This window comes from Protomyctophum parallelum (genome assembly GCF_964188405.1).
Source record: "Protomyctophum parallelum genome assembly, chromosome: 23".
Taxonomy (NCBI): domain Eukaryota; kingdom Metazoa; phylum Chordata; class Actinopteri; order Myctophiformes; family Myctophidae; genus Protomyctophum; species Protomyctophum parallelum.
In genome coordinates this window covers 22,798,248-22,809,120 of record NC_139715.1, presented here as the reverse complement: position 1 = coordinate 22,809,120, position 10,873 = coordinate 22,798,248, and the positions used below count along the sequence as shown (strand labels likewise).

The 10,873-nt window shown below is 42.6% G+C and overlaps 1 protein-coding gene and 1 long non-coding RNA gene across 2 annotated transcripts; one reads left to right on the top strand and one right to left on the bottom strand.

Moving 5' to 3' along the window:
* Positions 1-1,102: 1,102 nt before the first annotated feature.
* On the bottom strand, positions 1,103-5,224 carry rpl31 (ribosomal protein L31). The gene is made up of 5 exons (XM_083758713.1): positions 5,168-5,224; positions 4,007-4,110; positions 3,421-3,546; positions 2,748-2,860; positions 1,103-1,277 (listed from the first exon to the last, which is right to left on the bottom strand). The coding sequence occupies exons 2-5, from the start codon at positions 4,108-4,110 to the stop codon at positions 1,246-1,248; spliced, it is 375 nt and encodes a 124-aa protein (XP_083614839.1). The 5' UTR covers positions 5,168-5,224; the 3' UTR covers positions 1,103-1,245.
* A 305-nt stretch (positions 5,225-5,529) lies between these two features.
* Positions 5,530-10,340, top strand: LOC310854441. Its single transcript, XR_014568913.1, has 3 exons — positions 5,530-5,581; positions 8,393-8,479; positions 10,064-10,340. It is a non-coding gene; the product is annotated as an uncharacterized lncRNA (long non-coding RNA).
* The last annotated feature ends 533 nt before the right edge of the window (positions 10,341-10,873 follow it).

The following is a 10,873-nucleotide window of genomic DNA, read 5'->3' as shown; positions in this document are numbered from 1 at the left end:
AGCGTCCGAACGCTGTGGCTACACAAACTATACAATGGAGCAAGTGCAGAAAAAACATTCCAAATTAAATAGTGAATACTGGACATTAAAAGTGAACAATTTTGCATATTGAAATACTATAAAGCTGGTTCTTTTTTCCCTTTCAATCATGGCTAAGAATGTGTCCATTAAAGACAATTGGATCAAGGACCCCACAATTGGCACAAGAATCTCATTTGAAAAGAAATGTCGAGACCCCACAAGGTTTCTTTAACAAAAAAGATTCTGCAGAGCTTTAGTTTCCTTTAGTCTGTTACAGTAGGTGGGTGTAGAGGAGTAGAAGTAAAAGTATAGGAAATTGGAAATATTCAAGTATCAATACCTCAAAATTGTACTCAAGCAAATGCATTTAGTTACTTGTAGGATGTTTGTTCCTCAGTGTGGACGGTTAGGACAGCATCCCAACAGTCACTAAAACAAGTTCTAGCCATCCTAGATTTGATGGCTATGGTTCAATTTGGGTTATAATGCCAATGTTGGAAAACAATGCTGTCAAGAGCAACAGAGTTGAAAAGGACATACAAAGAAAAGTTATTCCCACCTTTGCTTGTTAACTCACTTCCTGAGGAGGTATTTGCAGCTCTCAAGCTTTAAGGGTCACCATTTAAATTAGGCATGTATACATTTCTGGCTGCATATCGTCGTCAGGAAGAAACCTCTCCATATATATATTTTTTTCTTTTGTAAAATAATGTCCTACTTTATCATACTACAGCATTACACAAAAGCATCAAATGGCAGAGCCATTTTTTTATTTGAGTACTGAAAAGGATGTTTTAAATCCCAAAAGGGAACAGTTTTGAACATGAGGTTTCCACCTGTCAAAAGAAATCAAGACAAGATCGTTTTTCGTGAACTACCTTTTTTCTAATGCCCAGATTCTCTTAGGTGCGAGATCTGATTCTCCCCTTTTTCACAAAACAGTTATGTAATAATAGCATGCACCAAAGTATACATCTGGCACACACCAAAGTATACATAATGAAATATCAACTTAATTAATGAGTGGAAAGAAATATCACCTTTGGATCAAATTGCAACACTGAAACAATGACATAACGGATCCTTTCAAAAGTTTTATTCCACTTGCCGAGAACTTACAGAACACAAAGATCCCATCGAAGGTTTAAATGAAACATGCAGAGTGGATAATTAACATTTAACTGCTCCTTTTGAAACTTTTCTTTTTCTGCAGGGTGGAGACTTCTAGTTCTCATCGACGTTGACTGTCTGGAGACCTGTTGAGGTAAAGGAGAAGAATCATTAAATCAAAGTCCTAACCACATGAACCCTAGGATCCCTATATGCATGTCATTATTGCATAGCAGGTGAAAATAGCTGATCTAAATGCTCACAATGTGTTGCAACACGTCATGTTGAGAGCTTGTATGTATGTTAGCTATTTGACAGACAAAGTATACAGGGGTAAATTCCAGACGTAGCACGACAATAAAGATTAAAAACATACTACTGAAAGAAGCCTCAGACTAGCACTGTTGTTTCATCAACAACGTCAGATGTGGATGTTCTGGTAGCCATACCATGGTAACCAGATGAAAACATTACAGATTGAGGCGCTTACATTTTTGCTTTCATGAGACATCAGAGATCATTTGAGTTTTCTGGGAGATTGATCTATACAATCTAGAAGCTTACAACGTGTGTTTATTTTCGATGACGGAAGACATGCCGAAATCTATGGAAACCAAATGGCTGAAATCAGTCATTTGACTGAGGACTTTCATCCATCCCTACACAAAGGGTACCCAACGCGTCCAGGCAGGTGAAAATGCTACAGAGGACCCTCAGCGTTTATGTACCAGGTGTCACTCAAAGCACGACCCCAGTAGGAAAACAGTTTCAAGTCGACAGGCACTACTGCACTAGATTTGGGCAAAATACAGCCAACTTTGGGTGATTGTAACTTGCAATTTCTCACAAAATAGGACAGTAAAAAGTATTGCTAGTAATGTGCACAATTGGGTGTCCTGACAATGAATTCCTTGCATTTGTCAACTTATGGAAAAAGTGCTTTTACAAATGACCAAAGTTAAGAAATTAATCAAGACTGCACTGAAACGCAACATACCAAAGATTACACAGGGTTGTGCAGTCGACGCACTGTGATTGACCAGTCGCTGTGATTGCCTAAACCTAACCTCAGTAAAACTATACCTAAACCCAGTATACCTAACCCTAACCTCAACCTCAGTAAACGTAACTTGCCCGGGGGCATGGTTATAAGCACAACCCGTGTAGGAATTAGTATGTAGCCACTGAAACTGATCAGCCATAACCCAAAGGGACTATGAAAAGGCAAATGTCTGTAGACCGTACACAAGGTATTATACATGGTGTCCTTGTATAATTAATCACTGCTGGAATATTTTGATACAGTGCATTTGTACAGACGTGAACGTCTCTGCATTCAACCAGCCTCACCGTTTGCAGCAGCGGCACAATACATACAGTGCCCAAGGAGACCCATCCATCCAATTATATAAATGCCTGCTAAATCAGTAGTTCTCAAACTTTAGACTTTTCAAAATATTTTGTAAAAAATAGCAGATGTACAAGCTCGTGGAACGCTGTGAGCTTGTATATCTGCTATTTTTGAACAACCAGCATGCCAAAATCGTTGACAGACTCTTTTAATGTGTTAAGATGCTGTGTGTGTCCAGTTGTAAAGAGGTTTAAAATGTGCTGACCTTTGCATGTTGTGACAGGAACGTATGTGACCAGGGTGTACAGTTTGTTGGGGGAATCCTCATCCTCATTGCGCTTCCTGGAGAGACGCACGCGGATCCTGTACGGCACGTTCCTGTACAAAGACAACGTTGAACGTTAGCGGCTTGAAGCTGAGCAGCCTGGTGGAGCCAGCCATACAATCAAAGATATCCACCTACTGAGAAGTCTGGTGAAGTCTATAGAAATAAAGTTTGATCTGATCTACATTCAATGCATGGGTTATAACTGGGCAGGAATGAACTGGAAATGTAAAAAAAGCTCACAACGTCACAGAATAAATGCCAAGACTTCATGAAGAATTTTCAAAGAATTAGGTTTCAACCTCACGTGTGACATGTTTTGAGCTTGTAGTTTATTTTTGGTGAATATTCCCCCAGAATAGGGATGCTGGCGTTTGGTTCAAGTGGTAAAAGGCAAAATAAAAAAAAGTTCTGTCCCAATGGAAAACAGATATTCTCTCAAGTTTTCTTTGTGACGTACTGGATCTTAGAGGGAACTTTTCACATATTTATGTAGCGTAATATGACATACGTTTGTGTAATTCAGGGGTGCCCGTGGATGATTACGTTATTTACAGGGGTGACCCAAGCCAAAAAAGTTTGCAATAGACAACGTGTTGCCCCGTCTCCTCACCTGACGCCTTTGCTCCACACCGCCTTGTTGAGACGAGTGTCGATGCGGACATCGGGGGTTCCCATCTCCTTCACGGCGAAGTTGCGGATCTCTTTGATGGCGCGGGGGGCTCGCCTCTTGAAGCTCCTGTATGGAGACACAGGACGGTGGGGAAAGACATGAGATCAGTCAAATAGTCAGAAATGGATGTTAGTCTGGCTCAATGTGATCAAGATACCCTTATTTGAACTCTAATTATGTGAATCACACAAATTATACAAATGTCCCTCACAACTGATGGCAAATATTCGTTTTCAACAACTATACTAGAGATTCAGCAAGACATTTCTATCAGTATCAATGTGGAAGATAGACCCCACAGGTCTTAATGGGTTAAATCATGACCAACAATGTGTCCTAAAATGCAGCCACTATAATTCATGAAAAAACATGTATTTTCAAGCTAGCAGAAGGCATGATCGATCACTAGCCGTCCTACTCTAGTGTGGAAAGTACAAACACTCCATGGATGTCCAATTGTGCATCCTACTCGTGTGTGTGTGTGTGTGTGTGTGTGTGTGTGTGTGTGTGTGTGTGAAGTACTCACACTCCATGGATGCGCTTGTGAACATTGATGGTGTATTCCCTGGTCACCACCTCATTGATGGCGGAGCGACCCTTCTTCTTCTCTCCTTTCTTAGTTGGGGCCATCTGGAAACACACAAACTGAACATGAGCCTACACAGTCTGGAAACAAACTGAACATGAGCACAGTCAACAATGGTCAGGGACACCACATGAACCCTAACTAGCATTAGTGAACATTTACAAGCTCATAGCGTCAAGCGATGAGCTTTTAGACCGGTCGTTACCAGCTCAGATATTTGGTAAAATCTGAATCCCAGTCTTTGTATTGAGTTTGTGGTTGAAATGTACTGTAATTCTGCAAACTGTTAATAAATATTTCAATCAATCAACAAATCAATGGTGTAAACAACTAGTAGAGAACGTACAAAAAGACTGTTTTGATCAGTTTCACAGTGCATACAGTGAAGGAAGTCTGGATCAATTCATGTACTTAGATTGGAGAAAAAAGGGGGGAGATTAAAACCTCTTAAAGGAGTCTGGCCAAATTTCAGGTCCTTTAAACTAAAAACTTTGAGATGCACTGCGCTACATTAACATTAAAACGTCCATCTTTAGAACTAGACTGATTCTAATGCTTTTAATACGTCTCAGAAGCTACAATTATTTCACAGCTCTGCTTACTTGTATTCTGCATGCATTTCTGCATTAAATGTCACATAGAACACCAGAGTACAGTACATCTTTCTCTGGTCTCGAATTATCACTTTGCATTCGGGTAGATGATGCTAACAAACAAGCTAGCGAATAGTGTTGACAACTCGGCAAGCTTTGCTACGAACTGTCAAAACAACAAGAGTACTTGACATGTACTAAAGAAACGAAATAGTATCACGTTTTCTACATGAATACGTTAATACATTGTTTTGGATTGAACGCTACTTTGATTTGGTTAGCCGGGCTTGTGGGTCTGTGTTCTACTGTTTAAGCATGACAAACACCGAGGAGGATTAATCGTCCAATCTCAGTATTAAAAACATCCATCTTGAGGTCCAAACCCGCACGGGGACGTAAACTAAACCCTGTTGAATGATACTAGATCATTTAAGAGTTGTTTTATGCTCTAAAGGTGACAGGATGACATTAGATTGAATCAAACAAACATCGCTGTAATTCTACTCACCGCGACTCAGAGCAGAGGCGGAAGTTCGAAAGGAATGGCAACGGACGTTGCATTGTGGGTAAAGGATGTGAGTCCGCCTCCATATGTAGTCCGGGTGGGAACAAATGCATCTCTGCGGAACCACCCGTAACGAAGTAGGAGCCAGACACTCTTGCATCTCTCTCTCTCTCTCTCTCTCTCTCTCTCTCTCTCTCTCTCTCTCCTCTCTCACTCTCTCTCTCTCTCTCTCTCTCCTCTCTCTCTCTCTCTCTCTCTCTCTCTCTCATCTCTCTCTCTCTCTCTCTCTCTCTCTCTCTCTCTCTCTCTCTCTCTCTCTCTCTCTCTCTCTCTCTCTCTCTCTCTCTCTCTCTCTCTCTCTCTCAGGTAAACAGGCTGCGTATCCCAGTCTCTCCACCGTTAAGACAGTCGGTCAAGGTGAGTCTTCTCTCTGCATCCCTGCTCCTCCTCCTACACACACAGAGACACATCCCTGCTCCTCCTCCTACACACACAGAGACACATCCCTGCTCCTCCTCCTACACACACAGAGACACATCCCTGCTCCTCCTCCTAGGCTCCTACACACACAGAGACACATCCCTGCTCCTCCTCCTACACACACAGAGACACATCCCTGCTCCTCCTCGCTCGCCCACATCGTTTCATCTGCAAACTTACCTTCCAGACAGAACACACTCAACTAATCCATGCGCACGCACGCACGCACACACACACACACACACACACACACACACACACACACACACACACACACACACACACACACACACACACACACACACACACACACACACACACACAATTCAATTCAATTCAATTCAAAAGGCTTTATTGGCATGAGCAAACATACGTTTACATTGGCAAAGCAGAAAGAACAGTACAACAATACAGCAATACAATCAAAACAAAAATGATGTACTTTGTCAGATTCTTCAATAGATCAACTTCTATGTACCAAGATCCCTCGATGCAGGTATAGTGCAGGAATATAGGCCTACACAATGATTAGTCTTGAGGGTGGTTGTGTTCCATTTGATATCCTTCTCCTATCACAGCAACTCACAAATCTTGCTGCTGTGTTTGCACATTGTTGTACTTCGCCCAGCAGATATGGGAGTTTTTTGTCATTGGTCATGTTTTCAAAATCTCCACACACGCACACACACACACACACACACACACACACACACACACACACACACACAGTGTGGTGGTGACTGAGTAAGAACAAGTGAGAGTTGAGATTGTGTTCCCTCTAGTGTTGAAGTGAAGCATCTGCAACCAGCTGGAAAATGTTATGATCATTTATGATGAATTGAACAATGTGGACCCTGTTGTAAACAAGTGTAATGCTTAATTGGGTCGTCCACTCACAGTTGACAGTCTTTGTATTGAGTTTGTGCTTAAAATGTACTGTAAATTCTACAAACTGTTAATAAAGATTTCAATCAATCAATCAATCATGATTTCTGGTCATCCCCGTTTTTCCTAACAGAGTTCTCCCCAGTGGGGGGGGGGGGGGGGGGGGGGGGGGGGAGCTGTATGCAGATTCAAACACACTGCCTTATTTACTACAGCAAACGACCTTTACGATTGGAGCAGCACGGACATTTAGAGCCTTTTATTATGTGCTAAGTATACAAAACGACTAACGTTTTGACCTTGCGGTCTTCATCAGAGTCCTGACTCATGGAAAAGCTATATTATTTTACTTATATTGACCCTATAAACAATTTAGAGTAATTTAGTATACAGTATGTAAGGTTTTGCCCACTCAAACGTTGTTTCCTTTATCCATGATTTATGTCTGATGTGTCTGACAAGCATGTCAACTACTGTATATACAGTGCTGCACCATTCTTGCTCAAATGTGAATCTCGATTTTCCTCCACAAGAATTTGACATCACGATTCTCACACAATTCTATTTTCTTTCCGTAGTTGCTGAACATTAACTACATTAAAAATGTAGCACCAGCAACTACTGTGGCTTTAAACGGAAAACATCAAAGTGCTCCACTTAAAACTCTCTTAAAGTCTGTCTCTTGTATCAAAAACACGAAAAATGTCCAAATGAATTGGACAGCCAACTAGTGCTACACGATTCTTGTTCAAATCACACCTGTTTGTTTATTTTTACATTATGCTGCTGTAACGTATCAATTTCCCCGCGGGGATAATAAAGTACATCTCATCTCATCATAGGGGTCTGAATCTAGATCTCAATCTCAATCTTTTTTCATTGAATTGTGCAGCACTGTGACAATGTTCTGTCGTCTAGGCGCTTTTTAACCAGAGTGCTACATGGTTAAAAACATATAATCTATCATAGAAGGTTAAAAACAGTGCAAAGTGACAGTTCAACACAAAAAGGCCTTCCGAAACAGGAAGGTTTTCAGGCCTGTTTTAAAGCATTCCACAGTCTGCGGCACTCTCAGGTCCATGGGGAGGCTGTTCCATAGGTCCACTCTCAGGTCCATTACATGGGGAGGCTGTTCCATAGGTCCACTCTCAGGTCCATTACATGGGGAGGCTGTTCCATAGGTCCACTCTCAGGTCCATGGGGAGGCTGTTCCATAGGTCCACTCTCAGGTCCATTACATGGGGAGGCTGTTCCATAGGTCCACTCTCAGGTCCATTACATGGGGAGGCTGTTCCATAGGCGTGGTGCTGCCCAGCAAAAGGCCCGGTCCCCCATGGTGCGCAGTATAGTTTGGTGTCAGGAACATGGAGTAGGAGTTAGTTTGCAGATCTGAGGGTGTGGGTGGAGGTTGTTTTTGGAGGGGTGATTAGTCCCTTTAGGTAAGGAGGGGCGTGTCCGTTTATGCAGTTGAATGTTATCAGCAGAACCTTGTAATCGATCCTGGCTGTAACGGGGAGCCAGTGCAGTGTGAAGAGGATGGGTGTGATGTGGTCATGTTTGCAGACTCTCATTAGGACCCTGGCAGCGCTGTTCTGAATGTACTGCAGCTTCTGAAGACTCTCATTAGGACCCTGGCAGCGCTGTACTGGATGTACTGTTGCAGCTTCTGTACATGTTTGCCAGGAATCCCAATGAAGAGGGCGTTGACCTATTGTCTGACTGCACTGGCAGTGTTTGTGTGCTGCCTTGCACAAGGCCTTCTTGTACACATTTGTGTGTACAAAAATTAATATCACACACTTCTTAACACCTGAAATTCAGTTTTATATTATATACTAAAATATCTTGTTATCTTGTTTTCAGCTGCATATGATTCTGGAGCCGTTTCAGCTGCATACAATTCTGGGGCCATTTCAGCTGCATGTAATTCCAGAGCAGTTCAAGGTTACGGTAAGTCATCTCCACACAACACAGTTTATACATCTGTACTATCTGTTAGTTTATACGTCTGTACTATCTGTTATTAACAACAAGTTTAACGAACCTTTTATGGCCCTTTAAAACAAGGCTCCAGACTTCCCAAAACAAACTGGTCAGGCTACTACTTGGCATCACTGCCCGAACCCACCTCACCCCTGCCCATTTTGACAGGCTTAGAGTTGACGACAGAGTTCAGCATCTTGCAATGGCTCTGGTCAACAAGATTCTACACCACCAAGATACCCATGTACCTGTCTAAAATACTTCCTTAATGTCAACGAAGTCCACACCCACAACACCAGAGGGAGTGCAACAAACCATGTGCAACCCAGATTCGGCACAAACAAGGGACTAAATTAATTTTACTCCTATGCCACCAAAATGTGGAAAGACCTATACCAACAGCCATTAAGACATGTGAATCCCTTGACTCCTTCAAAACCGCTCTCAAAGGGCACCTACGGACGGCTGCATTTCGAAACTGGCCCCCGTGAAGTCTGAGTCCCCCCTGCACCCCCTTTTCCCCCTACTGTATGTGTTTTTCTTTTTTTTAATGATGATTTCCTGTTTTGTTTAGTTTTTTATATAGAAGTGTATATTTGTACGTCTCTAAATGTTCTGATGAATTGAAGAAGGTGGACCCTGTTGTAAACCAGTGTAATGCTTTATCATGGTGCCTCGGTTACTCGGGCCGATGCCACCCTCAAGTACTCTTACTCTGTACTCGGTACTCGGTACTCGGTACTCGGAACCGGCCCCTGATACTCCGACCCGAGTACCAAAACATTCAATTGACAAAATGTTTTATTGCTAATAAGCAAAATAAAGAACATTTTGGAATTTGATATTTTTTTCAAAATTCTTTCAGGCTATTATTATTATTATTATTATTGTGGTAATTGAACATTACAGTATCATTACAAGTACGAGGCATGACAGTGAAATTTAATTGGGGGGAAAAGGGGGTAAAATAAGTGGTTACTCAAAAAAAAAAAAAAAAAAGTACTCTTATCGGTACTCTGTACTTGTATTCGTACTCTGTCTGAAAAAGATGGTATCGGAAGAACAACTACTTTCTTTTGAAATGTACCCATTCTGCATACGGTTAAAGGACCACTTCACCACTTTTCAACCTATCTTCATATAATAGGTCCTCACTAATAATCATGAAAAAAATGGCACGATTTATTTCTACTCAGTCTGTGTCTCATAGGAGGGCTGTGGGCAGTTTAGAAACCGTCTTCCAGTGACATCATCATTAGGCAGATTCTTTTTGAAACACGATTCTTTAAAAAAAAATGGTTTAGATTTTCTTTATCGTGAGAACGATGGCTTCCATTTTCGCATTGCGACTTTTCAGGACTAGAAAGCCTGCAGTTTCTATTAGCTTGTATTCCCCATCGATGATGTCACTGGAAGACGGTTTCTGAACTGCCCACAGCCCTCCTATGAGACACAGACAAGAGTTGAAAAGTGATGAAGTGGTCCTTTAATAAATACTTCAATCAATCAACTGTATTCCATTTGTTGTTTCTTTCCCCCCCCCCCCCCCAGGTGGCGGTATGGTGTCATCAGCGGCGGCCACGGCGGCAGTGGGCGGAGCCGGCGGCGGCGGGCTGGTGGTCCGGCCCACCCCTTCCAGGGTCAGCAGCCCGGCGACCTGAGCTTGGCGGCGGGCGACCTCATCACGGTGCTCACCAAGACGCCGTCGCAGTACGACTGGTGGGAGGGGCGGAGCCAGGACGGCCGCGTCGGGATCTTCCCCGCCAACTTCGTCTCGTACGACTGAGCGCACACACGGCGCCGTGCACGCACACGCACGTGAACACGCATTAACACACACACACACACACATGAACACGCATGAACACACACACGCACATGAACACACTCATATTCTAATACAGTGGTCACTGTTCTAATAAGTTCTGATAAGTGTAGTGATACAAACACACACACACACACACACACACACACACAGTCACACACACACACATGCATATGCATCTACCGTACGACATACTCACGCACACACACATACACACTCATGCAACTATGCATATGCACGCGCACGTACAGTAATGCACACAGATATGCACTAATACAGATGTGCGCGCACATAGAAGGCACATGATGAACATCTTTTTTTACTTGCAGACACACGCACACACCTTGTGAACACACACACACACACACACACACACACATACCTTGTGCACTCGGGTTTTTTTCTATAGGGTATTCTGATGTTTAAAGATGCGCGCACACACACACACCTTGTGCACACACACACACACACACACACACACACACACACACACCTTGTGCACTCAGGTTCTTTTCTATAGGGTATTCTGATGTTTA

What these genes read in the sequence shown, in the direction of transcription:
- rpl31 (XM_083758713.1), bottom strand. Translation starts at nt 4,110, where the DNA reads ATGGCCCCAACTAAGAAAGGAGAGAAGAAGAAGGGTCGCTCCGCCATC. An exon ending in GTGTGGAGCAAAGGCGTCAG is followed by an intron (nt 2,861 to 3,420) that starts GTGAGGAGACGG and finishes GTCTTTGTACAG; the next exon opens with GAACGTGCCGTACAGGATCC. An exon ending in TCCTGTCACAACATGCAAAG is followed by an intron (nt 1,278 to 2,747) that starts GTCAGCACATTT and finishes TTACCTCAACAG; the next exon opens with GTCTCCAGACAGTCAACGTC.